Source organism: Cyanistes caeruleus, chromosome 8 (genome assembly GCF_971803275.1).
Source record: "Cyanistes caeruleus chromosome 8, bCyaCae1.hap1.1, whole genome shotgun sequence".
NCBI lineage: Eukaryota > Metazoa > Chordata > Aves > Passeriformes > Paridae > Cyanistes > Cyanistes caeruleus.
In genome coordinates this window covers 6519120-6541229 of record NC_141708.1, presented here as the reverse complement: position 1 = coordinate 6541229, position 22110 = coordinate 6519120, and the positions used below count along the sequence as shown (strand labels likewise).

At 36.8% G+C, this 22110-nt stretch overlaps 1 protein-coding gene across 2 annotated transcripts in view; it reads right to left on the bottom strand.

The window, feature by feature from the left end:
- Positions 1-22110, bottom strand: part of PDZD8 (PDZ domain containing 8) — a 52078-nt gene that overhangs the window by 23556 nt on the left and 6412 nt on the right. For both annotated transcript variants that reach the window (XM_023929283.2, XM_086901383.1), the window contains 2 exons: positions 11420-11542; positions 7355-7457 (listed from right to left, as the gene is read on the bottom strand). In XM_023929283.2, the coding sequence (XP_023785051.2) occupies positions 7355-7457; positions 11420-11542 (226 nt within the window). The remainder of the gene's footprint in view (positions 1-7354; positions 7458-11419; positions 11543-22110) is intronic.

Below are 22110 nucleotides of genomic sequence, written 5' to 3'. Positions count from 1 at the left end.
GTTCAGTTAAATAATTACATTCTAGGAAGACAAGATGTGACACATGTAACAACACAGAGTCCAAGAATCTGAACTACTTAAAGCATTTGACCTCATAAAAATAGTTACAATACATTGGAGTGTACTCAGAATAAGGAATTCCTCCCACAAAATTGAAGGCTTTCCTTGCAGTCACTCAGCACATTTTATGCCTGTATTTTGACACCTGAACCACAAAATTTAAAATTACTAGATATCAACTAACTATTTGTGGTGTATGAAAATTCATTTCTATCCCATTGAAGGACACCAGATACCTATGTTAAAGAATGTCAAGTTTATTAGTTAAATAGTTGAAATAAAGAATTATTTTATAGTTGTTGAGGATATTTTTAAAAATTTCCTTTCCAATTTCTTCCTGCTATGCAAGCTGGTGACGCTTTTGTTTAAGCTACTGTAATTGTTAATTTCAGCAGTGTTAAACAAAAAAAAAAGGAAACAGAGCCAAGCAACTGAGATTTCTTGTATGGTCTTCTCAGTAGTTATTAATGCACACCAAAATATATAAACAGGTGAGATGTTTATACTCTGAAGCAAGGACATTATCAAATCCCTGAAGGGCAGAAGTAAAACATCAGCTGTTCTGTGACAACTACAAGCACTTGCCTCTCCTTTGACACCTGCAGAAACTCCAACATAATATTCTGTTCCTTAACTGCAAGATGAACTTCCAGATGATGAACTGCTTGTGGCAGTAATGCTCAGACAAGTTCCCACTGAGCAACTCGCAGTCAGAAAAGAACAACTCTGCAACTCTGTCATGTCAAACCTGCACACATCTCCCACAGATTTTGGAAGATGACTGGTTTTAGGAGAGTTTGTGAGCACCAAGTGACAATTCCTTGCTATTTCTTAACAAGTATTTTTACTCACAGCCACGGGCCTCTTTTCCATAACTTTCTACCCACTCCCAGGCTTTCTCTGTGGAAATGTTTCTGTTCAGTAATTACACATTCAAGGACAGACTCCCCTTCATTATTCTGGGAGCCATAACTGCTCACCAATGGAAGGAAAACAGCTGTCAACCTGCCCGGCTTGAGGTCCTGATTTGGTAAGGAAACATTGCAAAATCACTAAAATCTGTACAGATGAGTAAATTAGCTCCAATCCAGTTACTACCCCCTTAGTAAGAACAGATCCCAGTCTCTTACTCTGAAAAGAAAAAACCTTTTTAAGGAAAAGGCTAACTATTATAAGGTTATCAGAGAAAATATATTGTAAAAGTAAACTGGAGGGCTGAAGAGGAAAACAAACTACAAACCAATGAGAATAGAACCAGCTTATTTTTCCAAAGGTGGCTGTAGATATCTGTGCTTAAGTCCCCTCCCACTTCAGCCAGGTGAGGCAGCCTCCAACACAAGCTACCAGCTCATCTGGCCATGCAACTTTGCAATAGGATGTAACAAAATAATTTAAAAAGTCATTCCAGAAATACTGAATTACCCAGAAACCACTTTGTATACTCTGGTCAATAAAACACTGTTATCTCTTACAATAAGCCATACTGTTTATACAAACAAAGTTAGCTTCCATGCATCAGCCATCTATTTATTTAGCAAGATCAGCTATCACTGTAAATCAATTTTTTCACAAATGAGCAAGACAGCTGCTGTAAAACCCACTTAAAACTCTTTACTGCATTCAGTATTTGGACATGTTGCAGAACAGGCAACAACAATAAGGAAAAAAAAGCCACCAGCACCACATCTGGTGACACTCTGAAACAGACTGCACTTTTACAAGCATTTCTAAGGAAAAGGTATAATTTACTGTTTGCTTAATAGTTACATATCTTTAAATATAAACCAGTACATTAAAAAGTATGACAAGATAAGCTTACAACTGACAGTCAAACTGGCCACTACCAGGATGATACATAAAATAGTCAACTGAAAGGTAACTCAGAATCTGTACTACAGGTTGGGTATTATATGCATAAAAACAGCAAAAAAAAGTATTCTTTTCATATCAGCTCTGTAAGAAGTACTAAAAGAGCACAACTAACCCCTGAGCAAGCCTGAAGTTTCACATAACTTTTGTCCTACAACAGGCATACAGAAAAGTCTTACTAAGGACAATTCACCCAGCACAACCAACTAAAAGGCTGGAGCCTTTTTCATGACTCTATGATGAATCAGGAGGTCACTGCCATGTTTTCAGATGTCAATACCTTGCAAAGTATCAACTTGGAAGACCTCAGCTGGACAGACAGTATCAACAATGGCATCTGCAATACAACTTGGCTACAAAATCAGGAGATTTCAATTGGAATTAGGTGGCTTCAAATCAAACCTATTTCACTATACAAGACAAGTATCTGGTAGCAGAAGAACGCCTCCTAAATCCAAAGGCCATGAACTAGCCTTGATGGCAGCTCTCCTAATAAGAGCTGGGGGTGAGGAAGTGCAAGAACACAGCTTCTTCTCACTCAAGTTATTATAAATTAATTTATCCATTAATCTTTTCATCTAATATTTTAAATTTGAGATTCAGTGAGTCAGATTTGTTCCGAGCAGTCAATGTCTGCAGCACTCCAGAGAAAATCACAATGTCAGAATTGGTCATAGGGAGGAAAAGGTGCAGGGAAGGGAAGCCCCAGACTTGGATGCACATGCTACATTTAGTACTGTCTGCTGCCAAATGCCAGAGCGTGGCAAGTCCCACTTTCTGCCTGCCCCAGTGAGTGTTCATGCCCAGGTTGCAGCACAGGACAGCTTCTGATGAGCAGGTAAGAAGTACCAGGTCAGGCTGTGACTGGAATAATGGCACTGGGTTCTAAAGAACTATCTGAATATACGCTGAAATAAACCCCTCTGTTAATGGGGTTTTGGTGGGGGTTTTTAATGTTCCTATTCTACAGTCTCTTAGCAGTAAAGAACTACAGTGCATTTCCACAGAAGGTTGTTCATTAAATCACAGCGAAGCTTTCTGAAGCCTCAAGTCAAAAAGCTTCAGTGTTTAGGATGAGACTGAAAAAATCCCGATGGCCTTCAAGTTTATTTGAAAGACAGATTACAGAATATTATGTAAGGCACAAATCTCAGAACTATTCCCCATTGTATTTACAAATATTACCAAGTTTTACAAGATCATGAATTTTCATAAAAAGTGACATTTTCAAAAAGCTTTTCTTGCTTTAATCCTCCGTCTTTCTTTTGACAGGATTAAATGTTGAAATGGCAGGCTGTTAAATAAGCACAGTGAAATGCCAACTGTGAGGCATTTAGCTCCATGTATTCACAAATTAACATTTCACAGTTGCTTTAAATTTTGACATTATAGTTTAGTACCTTCAGGCAACTCATTTCAGAAGGTGCTGGATTTGATTTACATTATTTTTCATTTTAGATTTGTATGTTATGGTACTGGAATACCTTGAAGTTTCCCTTAATCCCTGATAAAGGAAATTAAGTTTATGAAAAGCTGAGAAATATTGCTTTTTTTTTTTAGAGTGCAGGATTGAAAGATGCTGCTATAGGTCCTCCCCTCGAGTTAGTCCAGTGTTGACCACAATGTTCAGAATGAACTGGAAAAAACATCAAGCAGTATTCATAAAAAAGCACTGGGATGCTTATCTTAATTCCTTAATTCTTTGTATTATTAGATTACTTCAGTAGATATTTCTGTGCTTCTGAGACAACTGCTACAAGAGTGAATCCTATGGGCCATCAGATGTGGCATTTTAGATGGAAATTTTTACTCTGCAGAGTATGAAATGAAGTTTAAGTATTGCTAAAGTTAATATTTATAGAAGGGATTTCAAAAAATCGTAATGGAGAAACCCCATCAACAAACAGAAAGCCCCAATACTTACTGCCTGTAGAAATAAGAAACTGTGGAAAAATATGAAGCTGTGGTTATTCTTACAGTACCACTTCAGACAACATAGTTGACACCACAGTTTAAAGATGTTCCCTTATATTTTTCCTGGGTTTACTTATTTAATGATCAATAATGGTTCTCTTGTGCTCCTGAATTTCTGTAAGAAAGACTTTAAGAAAAAACTTAGAACAGGTACATTTTTGATGTGCAGTTGAGAATCCCTCCTCATTACTTCATGTTCTTACAACCAGTAAAAAGCACAAACCATTCACAGTTTACATACAGTTTTCTGGGTATAAGACTAGCAGAAGATACCAATCGCTTTGCAATAGTTTCTACACTATTTCTAGAAAATTACTTTATCAGAAAAAACAGTATGTAGATAAAAGAAGCATGACTACAAAGATTTGCAGAGCAATTCTTAAGAAAAAAGATTCTCACTTCAATATAACTGCACTTTTGAGTCCTTCTCCTCTACAGAGGTGGATCCAGAGAAAAGCACCAGCACCTCCAGAGCAGTCGAGGCACTGCAGTCAGCGCACAAGGTACTTACAAAGCTACCTCAGGTCTCTGCTACTCATACTTCAAAAGTTCATCTCCATGTCCATTCTTCTGCCAGTTCTAAAGAAAGTAGACTATATTTTCCTTTTATACATAAAGAAACTTTGATTTTTGCTGAAAAACCATGCTATTCTTCTGCAACACTACACAGGAGGTGCTGGCACTGGTAAAGCCACAACAAGAGCCTCACCAAGGGCAGAGAGGGCCCAGGGTTCACTCTGAACAGATGTGCTGCAAGGGAAATAGAACTGTTCTTTTTGTTTGTAGAAATCAATCTGGTACTGCTGACTGGCAGTGCAGTGGCTATAACCATCCACATTCATGATATAGCCTCCACATCTACAAGCATGAATCTCATTATTTAGAGAGATCTCACATAGAACACCTGTGAGGTAATCCAGTGCTGCTAATGCTAATTACTGCATCCTAGCCATACATCATTTTTACATAGCAGTGCACTGATTAACATTAATTCCAGCAGCATGTACTAGTAATTAAAGTATTTAAGGATGTTTATGTGTTTCACATGGGAACATGTCAAATCACTCTCTGAAGTCTTACTCATGTTTCAGATTTGACAAACATAAACCTGAGACACCTTTGTATTGTAACACACACTTCAATAATGCTCCAGATATATTCAATAACACAGCATCTTTTTTCAAAATCAATTGTGACATCTACTGATGTTCTATAAATTCTGGGATCAGATTAAAGTCTTGCCAAAATTCATTACAGAGTATTAAACCTGTCTAATCTTTTATCACTGCTACTAATACAATAAGAAGAATGAAAATGTCAGGAAGTACAGAAAGTTTTAAGAATTGTCCTCAGCAACATTGTAGAACATAGTCTGAATCAGGGGATGTATTGTCATGCCTTTGTGAGGCTTGTACAAATTCTTGTTTAACCAGAATGTACCTTTTAACTTTTCACTTAAACTTTGTCTGCTATTTCTTCTTTGTAGTTTCTGAAGTTGTTGTTCATTCTAATTTCACCTCAAGTAAGTACTGAACATATGAGCATTAAAATAAGGATTTAATATTAGAAAGGTATTAAGTATTGCCATCAGCTGCCTTATGGTTAATATTGCATTAGGGCTAATAATCACAACTAAGGATACAAGTAAACTTTTTGTTTGGAAAAATAACATTATTATTTCCTTATACCTTACTATTTAACTAATCACACAGTTAATATTTCTGAAAAGAACAAACTAAGTTCTAGTGCTAAACGTGTAAGTAACACTTTCTGTTTCCTTGAGGACCTTTGAAAATCTTACCACTCAGTGAGATGTCCTAACATTTTGTAATTTGCAAATTTAACCGGATTTCCTACAGGAAAGAGGTTTCCATGATTTCACTACATCTGCTGAATATAAATTGAGAACCAAAAAGTTCTGCAAGCTTCTAATTTTCAATATTGACCAACATCGAGACTTTAAACCAGGCCACTATTCCAGAGGCCTCAAGCTTAAGTTGGTTGGGCACAGTGAACTCTCCAGCACCAGCTGAGCTCGAGATGCAGCACCCCAAGCTAAGGAGTCTCTGCTCTCCAGCAGTGTTTGAACATGCTTAATGAAGGACTGCACCACAAAGGCACAAAAAACCCTCTGTACATCGTGGGTCACATTTCCAAAACCTTAGGACATTTTTTTAAATTGCCACTTCATTTAAAAACCTGCCATTTCACTTTAGATACTGACACACGAGTTTTTGAGAGTCTCTCCCTGAGTACTTTTCCATAGTTTTAAAAAAAGCCCTTCCACCCTCACTCGTTTACTCCTACTGCCATCTGCTGTCACAAACACATCAGTGCCACAGTGTCTCCAGAGCATTTTTCCTTTCCTCCTCTCTTGTTAGAGTGTAAAAGAATGTGTTCTAACACTGCTACTCAACTTCTAAAAATAATCACACGCTCATTTCCCTAGAAGAGTGTACTGGTAAATCAATGCATTGCCACCTTCACTGCCAGAGCATCAACCCTGCAGATCTGTGCATGTTTTCATACGCAGCTGCTGCTCAACCATACACCCTTTTTGGCAAAACATAATATACAGTAAGCTGAAAACAAATATCACAGCATTTGTTACAAGGATTTTAGACCCAATGCAAAGTGGAATTTAACGGTGGAAAACTGAATGCGATGTTGAAATTCTGGATTCTTGATGCTCCGAGATGTGGAAAACGATGCTGGTCTCCAAACCCAACTCCAGTCAGATGTAACAAAGGCAAAGGCTTAAATTAGAGGCACTCAGTAGAGGGTAAAACACATGACAGGGATTTTTGTTCCAGTGATTTCTTTACATGAAACCAACTGTTAACATGAAGTCTTTCTAAAGCTTTGGGGGGGGTTTCTTCAATAAGCACACTACTTATTGCTCAGCACAAGCCCAATTCAGTTTGATTACTAACACAATATCCCTCTAATGTAAAACTAAAAGGCTCTTTCATACATCCCAGCTCTTCTCCAATAGAAAAAGGTCATTCTCACCCTCACACACAGGAAAAAAACAGGCAATCAGCACGCTGTATGCTGCTAAACTCCCCTTATCAAGCACAATAATTAGTAAAACACTACCTTACAATGCTGGCCCTGCAAAGACAGGTGAATCTCACTGCTTTCTAAACACTGCCCCATCCAAATATAACAGGGCTATAAAAATGTATATTTTGCACTATTTGTTTTAATGCAGCTGGACAGTATATTCAAACCAGGTACAGTCTCAAGCACAGTTATGAGAACTGAACGCGATGTGATCCATACATGGTAATTTGACTAAAAATTAAATAACTGGTCTGCTGTGTTTTGGGTTTGGTTTTTTCTGATATATCACTCATTTCAGTGCCTAAAGAAACACTTTCTAGACAATGTATCAAGAGCATAAGACAAACTGCAATATGCAAAGGTGACACCTTTTTTTTTTTTTTACCGTTTTAATAGAACTTCTTGATTTTTCTTCCCAAACATTACTGCTCAGCTCCATTGTGCAATGAACATTTGTTTCTCTTTCATAGGATCCAAACATCAGTAACCTGAAATAGAAAAGCCTATGGTAAGAACTGTAATATCATTACATATATCCCAGGTATCACATTAAAGTCTCTATTCTTCATAAACAAAATAAGTGTATACACTTTTATTACCAATATGTATACGTAGAAGTCCAGAGAGTACAGACTGCACAGACTTACACCAAAGGCAAGACACTGCCACCCTCTAGTGGAAGAACTCCAAAAATATAAAATATAACAGAATTTTTAGCTACAGGGTTTTTTGAGTCACCTTTCTTTTCTACAGTGCTTTCCTTTCTTTTTTTGGGGGTGGGGGTTGATTGCTTTGTTTTTAAATAAAGTGTTCAATTGGCATTTTTCCCTCTGATTTTAAGAGGAGCAACAATAGCCACGAGAATCTTCCACTTTAGTCCTAAACATCACCATGTGAAGCTCTTGTTGGTTTAAGAGAGTGCTGCTGTAGATTAAGTCAGTTTACTACCTCTTGTATTTGTATTTCACTAAACTGGGATCCTCTTAGCTATGATTTTTCTAGCATTTATAACAAACAGTGGTTCTTCATGCATGATACCCTATTCCAGAAGACTACAAAGCTTTTCAGACACATATTAGTACTATAAAAGAAAATAAAACCTGGACTATAAACTTGAGGCTATAGAACAGCAATCAAGTTGTTCACAGCTTATCTCACAGAGCTAGAAGCAGATAAATATTTTCAAATAAAAACTTCAAATAGACCTTATTCATTCAAAAGAGCTGTTAAGATTTTAATTCTCCCCTAAGCTTCCTATATACATTCTATATAGAAATATAGACTTTCCATATATTTGATAGGAACAGTTTCTAAGCTTTCATCTCAAGCATCTTATCTGTGATTGTGATGTGTTATACAACTCTTTAGATGATACAGACAAAAGCTGTCAGAAGAACATGTCAATTTTATCTGTTTATCTTGACATTGTTAAATAATGTTTCTAGGTTAAATACTTATAATCAAGAAGTGCCTCATTTTTTAGACGTGGAGATTTTTAGTAAAAATACTTTGAAAATTAAGTAAAGCTATTGAAGACAACTTTCACCAATAATCAGAACTGGTAAAGTTAAGACAACTCAGGGGTAAACACCTCTATTTTGCTGTACTGGATAGAAAAACAAGCACATGAGATAGCTCAAAACAGGAACAGAACAATTTTTAACCAAAACTGCAACATAAGTCACAAGCAAAACAAAGAGCCATATTGTGATTTCACATTACAGTGGGGGTTAACAGCACCTGCTAACCTGGTGTAAAGTGATCAAACACATCACAAGATAGCCAAATTACACACTTAAATTTTAAAGAGCTCTTCATGCTGGAGTTTGGAGCTCAACTTCCAATTTCAAAAAGACAAAGGTGAAATTTTAACTTCCGCTACAATAAGAAAATTTTTGTTTGAACAGTATTTCCATTAAGATGCAAACAAAGGTGCTGTATCCTGTAAGACAGCTGCACATAGAGACTGACGTTATTATATATGACTATATCTTAAAGAGATATCCAAATCTCACAGACTGCAAGGTGCCCACTTTATGGCACAGTTTTGGAAATGTATTCTTGCCTAATAAAATCAGAGTTTATGATGTATGTTACTTTCTTCATAATGTTTCTTTAAAAAAAACAAAAAAACCCCAAAATTTAACAGAATGTTGCTTTGTTTTTCCCTGTTTCTTAGAAGTTTTAAGATAATGACAGATAACAGCATTTTTGCAACAATTATGTTCTTTTGGGGACATTTTTTGAAAACTTGAGGTTTTTGTACAGGTCAGATTTGCAAGACATATTCAAATCAAAAGATCTGATGTTTTCTTTACACCAAAGTTCCCATCCTTTCATTAATTTATGAACAAATTTAATTTTTCTTTCAACAGCATGACAGTAGAAAATTGCTATGGTCAAGCCTGCAATTACAAAAGAAGTGTGAAAAGTTTTTGGTCTTATGAAGAGTATAATTTAATTAAACAAGCCATTCCCAATATAGAAAAAGTTTGCTAAACATTTCACCACTATAGTTTCACCACTGATATCCTGACATAGATGGGAGAAGCAGCAGAACTCTATTACCTGACTAGATAGAAGAATTCCACTTTCAAATTCTGTAAGGAAGTCAAGGATCATCTACTGTACTGAGAAAATATAAAACCTTCTGGAGCACTGAGCAAAACTGAAAACCACAGAGAAATTAAAGTGATCTTTCATTCTGGAATGAGAATGAAAGAATGAAAAATGTTCAGGTTCCTATGGCAGATATAAGTGCAAAAGCCCTGGATGTCAGTACACAGTGCTGCACTGGGAATTGACCCAGCCAACCTCCACACCAGCTTATAGAGGCCAGGTGGAAAAAGGAAATTTGATCACTGTTACTTTTGTAAATGTTGTATGTTTCTTCTTTCACTACCCAAATTCTCTATTTCTCTTTCTATCTCATCAACCTCTTCAGATGCAAAGCAAGAGTATTTACTCACTGAGGGACTCTGTGGACAGCAGTTGTAGCTGTTTAGTTCAGAAAAAGAATGTGACAACTGGAAGATCTGAGGAATTACTGTGGGTCCAACAGTCAGACATCTCGGCTGAGAAACGTCTGTTGAGATGATTTTCAAGTGTGTGTTTAAAAATTCCAAGCTGCATAGAACACTTGGATTATGTCAGACCTGACAAATCAGCAACTGCATTCTCTCCCAGCCATCTGATAAGCACCTGTGACAGCTGAAAATACTGAGTTAAGAATTATGTCAGACTGAGCAATCTAAGGTTCTCTTGTCAGATTGAGCAAAGAAACTCAGGAGTTGATGCTGCACAGTGCTTCAGATTCAGGAAATACAACATTTAAAAGATTACTTTCCAAACCAAGAACAACTGCACATAGTGCAAGGTGGTCATTCTGGTCCTCAGGATAAAAACAAATGCACCACTGGGGTGAAATTGGAGAATTGCTAGGAAGAGAGATCAGAGTTCCCTTACTCAGAACAGTCAAAGGGGAAATACTTCTGGAAGCCAAGGAATGCAGATTTAAAAGTTATTTAGCATCCTTGGATCATCCACAGAAAACACCACAAAGATAGGGAGACAAGGTAAGCAGGAATTTTATCACAAAAATATATTTTCTGCTGCCACCACAGAACCCTTAGAAGCAAAGACTATCTTCAGGAAATCCTGACCACTGATAAATCACATCAGTACAGCAAATACAGCTCAAATAGTTGCACAGTGCTACAGAAAGAAAGTGCAAAGCAGAGTTGATATAACAATGAAAAATGACAAGCAATGAAAAGAAGAGGTTAAAAAAAAAGAGTCTTTCTGCAAAGCAGTTAAGTTCATAAAGGGTAGAATTGCACGTAACTAGATCAAAGCCTTAGCACTACTTGGATAAGATCTAACATGAACCAAGAGGCCTGACAAAAAACCCCCAGTAAATCAAGAGCCCACACACCTTTTCTCCAGCTTTGAAGAGAATAATATTCTCTTCAGTCCATGAAGGAAGTAGATTTTATTTCTTTCCATTACTTTGTTCAAGACCAAGACAATAAATAATGCCTTATAAAAGTGAATTGGATTTCTCTAAGTAAGACTGAGTGAAACAATTATTTCCCTTTGCTTACATAATACAGTAATATAATTACAACACTTACATTGTCCTGGAAAGAGACTCAATTTGGTGTGGCAGAAAAGCAAACCAAGCAAGTAAGAGGAGGCACTGATTAGCTTGTAACCAGGCAAAATTCAGAAAGGCAAAGGCTTGCCCTGACACAAACCAGAAGTGCCTCAGAAAGTAACTGCAACTTTCATTTGTTCATTTTTACTTCAAGACAAGTACATTTCTTGTTTAAAGTGCAGTCATCACACCAAAGCTTCCACTTTGACAATCAGAACTGGCCTACAACTACAATTACTACAAACTGAGCAAATACAGGTCCTTGCTTAGTCAAGAATGAGCACAAAAATATACCTTGTACATTCAATTAATGTGACCTTCAGTCGACCTTCTGTCAATAGCAAATCCTGTATACAGAGGTCTCGGTCTTCATATTCAGCTGATGGCAATACTTGAATTGGAAAAAATGGCTTGAACCTGAAAAATACAGAAGAAACCTCTCTTAATTCAAATTCCACAACATGAAAACACAAAAATATAAAAATGGTAACAGGACGATAATGAATCTTTAACACTCTTCAAAAAGAGAAATATTACCATTCCTACACATTCATTGGTCAAAAGAAAGGAGTAAGACCTACTAAAGCTTTTTGAATCCAGCAGACTGGGCAATACAAACAAAAACTGCTTCACAGGAATAGACTGAGTTACATCTACTAGCACAGATAATTTTGAGAAAGTGGGAAGCTGGTAAAAATCACACAGCATGTTTAAGTTTATCGACATAACCATCACAGCACAGAAAGATGAAAATAACCTTTTGAGCCTAAAGCTTAAACTTTTTATGACAGTGCCATTGGTGCACCCTGAACACTTCACTTTAGTTACCCAGACTGATTCTTCTCTCTCTTCGTAGGAAACTTTAGGTTTAGCCAGTCTTCTTGAATAAAAAATAAAGATACAGGTATTCTAAACATTTGCCCCTAAGCTTTATTTCCCCCACTGCAGCATGTGATTCACAGGAAAAGCAGCTCATGTCAAGATAACGTGTGTAAAACACTGACTATCTCACTACATTATTCTCTCTCTTTAGAAAATGCTGAGTTATAAATACCAATTTGGTTTTCGAGTGATAGTGCTCTGGTGTAGGACACAGCCCTGATCTGAGGGAGGGAAAGAGGGGGAGAGGCTGCACAGCCGCAGCCCCGATACATGGCTGACACACAAAGGCAATCCCAACAGCAAGGGCCACAACCCTGCACAAAGAACGATATCACAACATCTGAACTAAAGTTTTTGAAAAAAACTCAAAAACCTCTCACAGGGTATTCCTTCTTTCTGTCTTTATTTATTGTTCTAATTTCCTAGCACTGCCTTGTGCCTTGGTTTCCATCCTCTGTCACTGATGCAGCCTCCCAGCAGTTATTTGTGTGGAGATTTACAAATCACAGGAGAGGAGCAGCACAGCCTGCAGGATGTCTCTGCCATTTCATGAGAAAGAAGTCTTTCATAAGTACTGCTTGCTCAACCATCAGAGGCATCTGCTTGTCACATTCAGGGATCACAATATGTTCAGGAAACAGTCACATGGAGCTGAACTGAAGAGTTTCAGAAATTCAAATAAATAATTAAGCATCCTGTAACTGTCAGCAAACACTTTGGGAGGGAGCTCCATGCTCTGATTCAAGACACTTCAGTTCGGTACGAGCAACAGCCTCGTACAGAACCATGAGAAAGACATTTCTTTTGTTCTCTTTGTGAATAAACACAACTCAACACTCCAGCTATTTTCCTGAAATCCAATTCAACTTCTAACTTTAATTTGGTTCCAAGTTTCTCCCTCATTAACTCCTTCTTGAGGAAAACCATTTTGAAACATGTCACATAAAAATACTCAGTTTTAAATACTTTTTAAAAAAGGTCTTGTGCATGAAAAATATGAGGCCATTAAATCACTTTGGCCACCGTTTAGATTTATGAGTATACCACAAATAACTAAGTCAAAATATGCCTTGTTCAAATACTGGCTGATACTGTACTCATAATCTTCCTTTATAGTTCTTGAATTACTAAGTAAGAGCAAGCATCACAAGGGTAGGCAAAAAAACCACCAAGATGAACCCAGTGTTTTGATTCTACAAAACTTCACAGCACCTTCCTACCGGTCACCTTCCCACACAGACCCACCTCACATTTCTCACTTCACCCTGTTCCTGCTAGGAATGATTTTACCCCCTCAAAATACAGACTTAGCTCAGATTTTGTTAGGCAGAAAAGGAAGAGCTAGGAAAGCACAGGGGAAAGCAATGCCAAGTTTTGAGTGAATAGGTACCTGTAGATTTGAGGATTTTTAAGCACTAATAAACTACTTTTCAATTAATACCAGTAACTGCCAATACAATACGCCTTCTCTCAAATCTGTTATAGTTTTCCATTGGAGCATCAAACTAACAACAACCATTCTGAGCTTCAGTGATTTACTGAAACAAGATTTCTGGCAGGGAAAAAAAGACAAAGGAAGAGGATTCAGTAGGTTACCATTAGTTCCCCCAATTTCTGCAAATATCATGCTAAAAGTGTTGGTACTTCAAATGTCATTTGTTTACATATGGCACACATCCTGCACGCCATTTACAAGAACACAAACTTGGACAAATCTATTTTAAATGCTAAAAGTAAGAACAAACCAGAAAAGCAAAATAACAGAAACATTCCAGTAGGATGCAGACATATCCACCTACATATTCAAACCAAAACCATCATCCTCAAGTGACTTCAGAATAGTGTTTGTGCAACACAAAATAATGAAATAATCCCCAGAAAAAGACTTTTTCCTTGCTAGATTAAGACAATGTTTACTGTAATTTTGATTTCTATTTTCAAAATCCTTTTTTAAAAATTTATACAGCAATGAATTAAAGAGGAATTAATTCTAAAATACCAATACTGTTATATACAATAATATATAAAACACTTAGCAGTGTATGGGAGACTTTATGCAGCACTTCTTAAATTTTCTACACATATGGGATTAAAATGCATTCTCAGCATCGTGTTTAATTTACAACAAGCACTTATGTTCGCATTCTTATCACAATTAATTTGCAAAATCATTTGCAAAAAAAACAAACCCAAACACATCAACTACTTCCATTGGCACTAGCAACATATAAAGAGCTGAATATCCCACATTAAATGCATTTTTAATGTTTTAGTGCTGCTCTGAAGACTTCCAAATTTATATCATAGCACTTATCTATTTAATTTCCAGAGTTTGTGTATTTCCAAAATTAAGTATCAGACAAATTACTATTTCCTGCAGATTTCAATTACATATTAGGAAACTGAACTGTTGTCAGAGATTTAAATGCAAGACAACACTATTTATTTGGAAAGTCTTTCCCACTGGGAGATGGTAAACTAATACAGACCCACATGGGGACTGCTGGCAGTAGGGTGGGTCCGTTCCTTGTGCTGTAAAACCACACACAGGAAATCCATGTTCCCAACAGGGTCAGGCATCACAAGCTCTCCCATCTTTTTTCCCATGGTAGGAAAAGCCTGCAAGCCTCCCCACCTTTTAAAAGCAGGGCACATGCTCTTACAGAGACATTATTCCTCTCCTGTTTGGCAGGACGCTCTCCCTGCAGAAAGCCTTTAAAAGTGCTTTATATTAAATGCTTATAGTGTCTTTTCAACTTGTTTTTGAATTACCAGAATCCCTCCACAAACTCATCTTATTTGTCCAAAGGTCTGAAATTCAGACAGCACACTATTAAGAAAATGCTGGCTAAAACCTAGCATTAATATGAAGAGGAATATCCATCAATCAGACTTCATGTGACATTTCATCAAGTGAAACCCTATAGAAACATCTAAATTTAAAAGAGGCTATAGCATAGTGAGTGTTTCTTAACAAATACTGCAAGATACAAACAGCAAAATTTCCTCCTTCACACGAGGCATTAGATGATTATACTGAAAGTAATTGAGACAAAGTTATTGAAATAATATATAGGATTAAAGGTAGGCACTAAAATAGCACAATACTAAGCTTTTCCACACACAGCACACAGCAAAAATGTTTCCAGCCACTGAAGGCAGTGTCTCCTTGACGTGAAGTCCTTCTACCCTCTGCTCATGCCAGACTTCAGAGTCACCTCAGTGGCTCATTTGCTCTTCAGTGACTCATTCCCTCTCATCACCACCTCCTTCAAAGTCTAGACCAAAAGTGTATCCAGAAAAACCCAAGCACATCAAGGTTACTCCCTTCATTTTGAGTGCTTTCAGCCCCTGAATGGGGAGAATTCTCCCGTCCAGTCGCCAGTTTTGGGAGGCAGAACTCATCTACTTGGAACAAGTCTGGATTTGGTGATTTAATTTTAAGTATGTCTGACCTACATTCCCTTTAATTTAAATTCACTATTCTGTGATTATTGTTTTGTGGTCCTTTAGCCAACTTTTAACAGAAGACACAAGTCTTTTATATATACCTTAGTTTAATTAACCTAATCCCCAAATTAACTGCTCCACTCAGTACCTACTTAATAATATTTTTAGTTGCATGCAGAAATCTATTGAGAACTAAAAAAATATCGATTTTTCTGGTATGATAACCATATGCTTCTGTGTCTGCTCATTGCATCAGTTAAGAATATCCAGAACAACAGTAAAAAAAAACAACAATAAATTGTTCGTAGCTAAACAGAGACAGGAACAAAAGTCAAAAGCTCTTAGTATTCCATCTCCTACTTGGAAAAGCAGAAAGTCTTAGTTTAATTTCCAAGTGCAGGAGGAGGTGGGATTTTGTAGAGCTTTTGCTAGGAAGTGAGAATAATTTTCTAGAATAAGTTACAGGAAGGATTTTAAATTATTCTTTGGTTTTATAAAAGAAGTTTGGTATCTAAAACAGTGTGTAAAATTAAGTTTAAGACCACATTAAACACTTGTATGTTATTAATCCTAACACTACTGACATAAAGATGAAACTTTTTCAGGTTTGGGAATTTTTAAGTTACATTAACTGAAATGAATTTTAATAAAAAGCAAAACTATTTTAAACCTCAGAAGAAGAAATCAACCAAAAATGCAAGCATCTTTGGCATAAAGCTACTCTGAATGCATTGCAAATCTTAAGTTTCATCTAGAATGTTAAGCAAAATTCTATCACAATCTAAAGAGAGAGACTGTGCTCAGTAGCTTTCAATTTTGCCAAGTGATACTGTATGTGAGGATTCTAGTATCTAAAGTACTATTTAAAGAATAACTGCGGGATTTATTTTCAGTCTGAGGATTAATCAAAAGATTCAACTAAATTCAACAACTAATTCAACACAACAGAACTGAGTCATTTTTAAATTGTGTTTTTCATCTGAGTTACAGAAACAGAATTCAGGCACTTGGAAAGTGTGTAAATTTCAAAGAGTGATTAAGACCAGATATTTTAAGAAATGAAGAAATCCTCTATTCTTACAGTGCATGTAATTAAGATGAAGTTTTACTTCTACAAAAATTCTAAAATATTACAACCCACTCCTGAAAAGACACAATCACCTTAATAAGATTTTAAAAGTGCTTATCAGCTAACATTTACTGTTGTCAGGTATTATAATGTAAACAGCTTATATCATTCTTCACTCTGGAGATATAAAAATAAGGCTTATCCTTATTTTGAGCAGCAAAAAAAAAGTAGCAGTACTGGTTTCTTTATATATTTTTTTATAGATTTTAGAAAAGCAATTTTCCAGCTTCCACTAATTTCTGCTGCTGAGCTGCATCAGTATTCACACCCAGGGAAGTTCTAGCAATTCAAATTATACTAGATTTCTTTAACGAATAAGACTAATTTCAGCTTTACTCAAAGCCATGAAAACCTGGCTGACAAGAAGCCTGAAAAAACACTGCAATAAGAAGGTGTTTATTTTCTAGGAAGTTTTATGGCAAACTGCAAATCAGATCTAGTAATCCACCCACAGTTACAGGATTATTCTGCCACACATATGTAGGAGGCTCATACACACAAGGTCTCAATATATGAACAGTCCCTCTTTTTTTAAAAACCAAGATCTCAAAAGAAAAAGAAGGCAAAGCAAGGATTTTACTATTCTTTTTTTTTTTTTTCTTCAAAGAAGTTTCACACATTTCCAGTTTTTTAAAATAGTCTTTTTCCTTCTCAGTAATTCTGAGGTATATCTTGAATCATACACTTAAGACAAGACCCTTTTCAAACTTCAATTTGTTCTTGACTTCCACAAGAAGAAATAAAAGAATAAATGCAGTCTAGTAACTTCTTCAAAAAATATTATAGTTATTTTCCCTGCTTACATAACAGAAATTGCAAATACAACATGGACAGTCTTAACAATATGGTTTTACTACCTGTATTGGAATAGCCACAGGTAAGAAATAAACCTTACCAGAACTTCTTTCTTATCAGCACAAACCAGAATAAATTGACCAAGTGGATACTTTTTTGCATTTCAGGAACTCTAGCTTCCCAAATTCTAAATTGCAAAAATACTGAAAAAGCTTTGTTAACTCAATGTCAATACTTGTTTGATCCCTGAATTTTCAGGTTCTGATGATTCAAATTAATGGATGAAAAACCTGCTGTAATTTAGACAGGATGAAGACAAAATTTCTGTGTCTAACCAAAAAGCCAGAATTGTTGTGGCTCCAAATGGGACAGAAAACACAGAATATGCTTATGTTCACGTAGAGCTGAAAGAGAAATAGGTGTGGTTTAACAACCAGCTATTAGACAGTCAAGGAAAACAGCAGCAGGAAAAAAAATAACAAAGAATAAAAAGCACACACAAAAACCAAATAAAACCCAAGCCACACCAAAACTCTATCTTCAGCCAGATGGATTAGAGATTGGTCCCAGTGACTGGTTCTAGGCAAACATTGGCTTTTGCTCACTTCAGCAGATTGTTCTACCATAAGGAAGTCTCAAGTCTATCCAAACATCACCGGTCTGCAATCCTGGTTACAGTAAAGATGATGATGTTCTGTGAGAAGTCTGAGCTCTGAACATGACTCACTCGCTGAGCTGAAGAGTTTTAATCCTCTGCTCTAAACCCCAGTCTATATCCATGTGAAAAAATATGTCTTATAGGATGCTTAAACAGAAAACAACTGTCTCACTGCTGAAAGGAGTCTCTGACAGCTGTAAACTGAAAAAAATATTTGTATCTGTTGTGAATTCTAGGCAAGAGAGCTTCCCAAGGTTTATCCTCACTCCGCCAGTCAGTTTTAAAAATGCTTGAACTGCACAAGCTTCTCCTCAATCTACATTTACGCAGTCACTTCTGACAAGACAGAAGATGCTCCAATTCACAGCCTGGGAGCTCAGGCTTGGCAGTAGCATTTTCAGAGCTGGTGACTGACAGCTCACCCTGCAGCTGTGAGGAGCAGTCATTCTGGGCCTGGTTTGCTGGGAGCTCAGGGACTGCAGTGCTGGGGAGGGCACGAATGGACCCAGGGACACACCATGGCCATGTCCATTGCCAGCTGTCCTCCAAGCAAAGATGACACCACAGGCAAGTCACAGCGTTTTATTAATAGACCCATACTGTAAACAGGATCAAGTAACACAGAGGCTCAGTCTGGACATGACCTGAGGCACCACTGTTGACAATCAAACACAGGAAGGGTTTGTGAGGTTAATTAACAGGAAGGATTCCTGCACTTTCCAAATCCTGCATCACTCGTGGCAAGTTACACTTAGGACTTGTGATTACATTTGATAGATGCAGCTGTTCAAATTATGAATTTGGATACTTTCTCTAATTTGCCCTTCATTCAGAGGAACAGAGGAAAAGAAAAAACGATCTAAGTTTTTGTAATATTGTTTTAGAACAATACCACTGCCTAACACTGCTGTTCCCACCCCACCCCCCTTTCTAATTCACTGGGCTCTCTTTGCTTAGAAACATCAGCTTGTTTTGTTTCTTCTAACATACTGCATCAAGTTTTGTTAGCAAGTATGCAGTTATTCTTAAAAAAAACAACAAAAACAAACCAACAAAACACCACACAACTTGAAGTTTTTGGAGTCATTTCCTCTGGTTAATTACTTAGGAACTATTCATTCAGAGGTGATGCAAACACCACCAGGAAGCCCAGTGCCGTGTCAAGCAAGACTGGATCTTCATATTTGAGCTCAGGCAAACTGGAATAATGGTTTAATAGGGTTGAAACAATTTGCTACACAAGTGACATTCTTTTAAATTTTTACTACTCAGTGGGTTTCCTTTAAGATACTACATATAAAACATAAGTGACAGGTTATTTTTCACAGCTTAAAGCATAATTTAAAGTATTTTACATATATGGTAGTAGTTTTACTACCAGTATTACTATCTTCATTCCACTGGAAAACACCACAATCTTGTACTTAATACCATTACAAAAGTAGATTTTAATATTTATACACATTTCCTGCTGAGTGAGCATTTTTCATAGCAGCGCTGCCATTGACACTGATGCAGGAGAATATCCTGCTAAGCATTAGGTCCCAGTTAAGAAAGTCAGGACCAAAATATGTGTTATGATTTCCATTAGATATCATCAGATAACTTTTAGAAGACAGAAAGTAAGAAATAATTTTTTTCAATTTACATCTCGGAGCCCTTGTGAGTTTTTCAGCCACAGCAACAAAAAACTGCCAAAAAATTAATTCCCAAATGATTATCCTAATTTAATTTTATGCTAGTCATATCTAGCAATTAATTACTATCTTTGAGTGTGTGTAACAGTGTGATTAACTATCATCAGCTGATCACTGTAATACACTCCATTTCAGTCAGAGCTTTATGCCATCTGGTATGCCTTCAAAAATGTATGAACTCTATTGGTGTAGTAGAATTCCTTATGAAACAGCTTTAAAGGAGAGGGCTGGGGACACTGCTCCTCACAGGCCATTCTGCTGAACTCCAGCAAAACTGAACAGGGGAATTGTTATGAAGGTAAATTGTACCCAATAGTTTTAAGGCTAAAATGAATTAAGAGCAGCTAGTAGAGGGAAAAAAAAATAGCAAACCAGGCAGCTCTCCAGAGCCCAACTCAGGGCTGAACAATTTCTGTGATTTTTTTTTTACCTCACAAAATTCAAGGTTTTCCTTCTCCTTCTTTTATTCTCTGCTATGCCCAGCATCTCCTGGGCAGCTTGCAGAGCTGTGTTTGGCCACAGACAGGTCTAAAACACTGCCAGCCTCCAGCTGAGTCCTACAGCAGTCCTGAGAGGATTTAATAACTCAGACAGGGCTCCACAAAGGTAGGAGTCCCTCCAGAAGGAAGGGTTCTTATGGAAGCAGATGTACCCAAATAGCTTTGGGCAAGTGTAGGAATCTTCATCATCACAATGGACCTTTGCTTCTTTTCTGGATGAAAGGACAGTTTGAGATCACAATGCAAAGTTTTTATGTAGTTCCACAATTCAGGGATTTTAACAGACTGGGATGGACATAAATTATCTATTAATGTAACCTACCTATATGGGTTGCTAATTTCTCTCCATACTCAGTTTAGAAAATAAAGCTTATTAATCCTAGAAGTGTTAAAAGTCCTTTAGTATACTCTAAAGAAAAACACAATATAAAGAATACCCAAATGTTGAAACAGTTTTAAATCAAACAAGTGTGAACATGAACTGTAAACACAGGAGCAAAGTGTGAGTTTAGGCCATCTCTGCAAGAATGCAGAATAAGCAGCTTCCCACAGAAAGCCAGAGCATGAAAGGCCGAGCTCCAATAGTGAATCCAGCAGCTTGAGGCTGAGCTTCACCAGCACTGCACTGCTCTACCCCACTAAAACCTACTGTCCTTACCCAGGCAGCTTTTAAGAGCTTTCTGATCAAGTGTTATTTGCCAGTGAAGATTAACTGTTTCATGCATTTGGAATATATAAATAGGTTTGACAAAAAAACACTTCTACATTTTTACATTCAATGAGCTACTGAAAGCTCTATTAGCTACACAACTTCACAGATAAATTCTGTGTCTTTGTTCCTTGAATTAATCTCCCCAGGAAAACACAGTGTTCAGTTCCATGTGACAAGTGGGGAACATTAATCATACTATCTATCCAGAGTCTAAAAATCATAATACAGCCTGTAGAAGGTGGTTCAGAAAAGCCCAGTTCCAGAGCCTGAACACACCTCCCTGCTCCAGCAGACAGGCTCAGAACCAAATCCAGACATTTGTTAGGTGCCTACAGTTCAGCAAAGTCATTAACTCGTATATGATCTATATTTTGAAATAACCTACCTTAAAAAAATAAATACTACTACTGCTTATTTAGTATTTTATTTAAATGCATTGAAAGCAACACAAATTAGGACAACTGAATAAAAATATCCATATTTGTGTTCACTGAAGAGCATGATCAGCTCAAGATCAGACTCCAGATGAACAGAAATGTGGTCTCAATGCTGGTGTATACAAAACACCATCAAGTACTAAATAAATCTTAGCAGATTTTTCAGAGTCTATTCACTATCCACATGAAAGTTCACTGCAGGACTAAGATCAAGTAACTTTTAAATAGAAACTAGCAAAGGATTAAATTAGGTAATTTTTTTTATTATTGTACAGTGTTTTATATACCGTTGCAAGGAAGGAAAGTTGCAGGAGGTCCTGTTTTCAGATCAATTATGCTGGTTGGATTTCCATCTGCAGCAAAGGCAGATACAAATCACCAAAACATAATTCACTGAGATTTTTTTCTTTGTCCCATACTTCTGGTCTCCAAATTTTTTCACTAATCTGTCTCAAGTCAGTGATGTGTTAGCTCCTCACCCTTGTAGGTAAGAATAGAAAATGCAAGATTTGTTGACTAACCACAGAAAAAGGCTCACTCTTAAGCTGAAAAGAATGCCACCTGTATACTGGGAAATGTCTGGTATGTAGCTGGGTCACTCATTAAATCTGACTTTACTATGAACAAGTTTCAAACTGGCATTCTTTCAGAACTCAATCTTTCCAGTGTAAAAAACTCATGAAGTGCTGAAGCTGGGGAATATGACTAAAAATGTTTCAAAACCC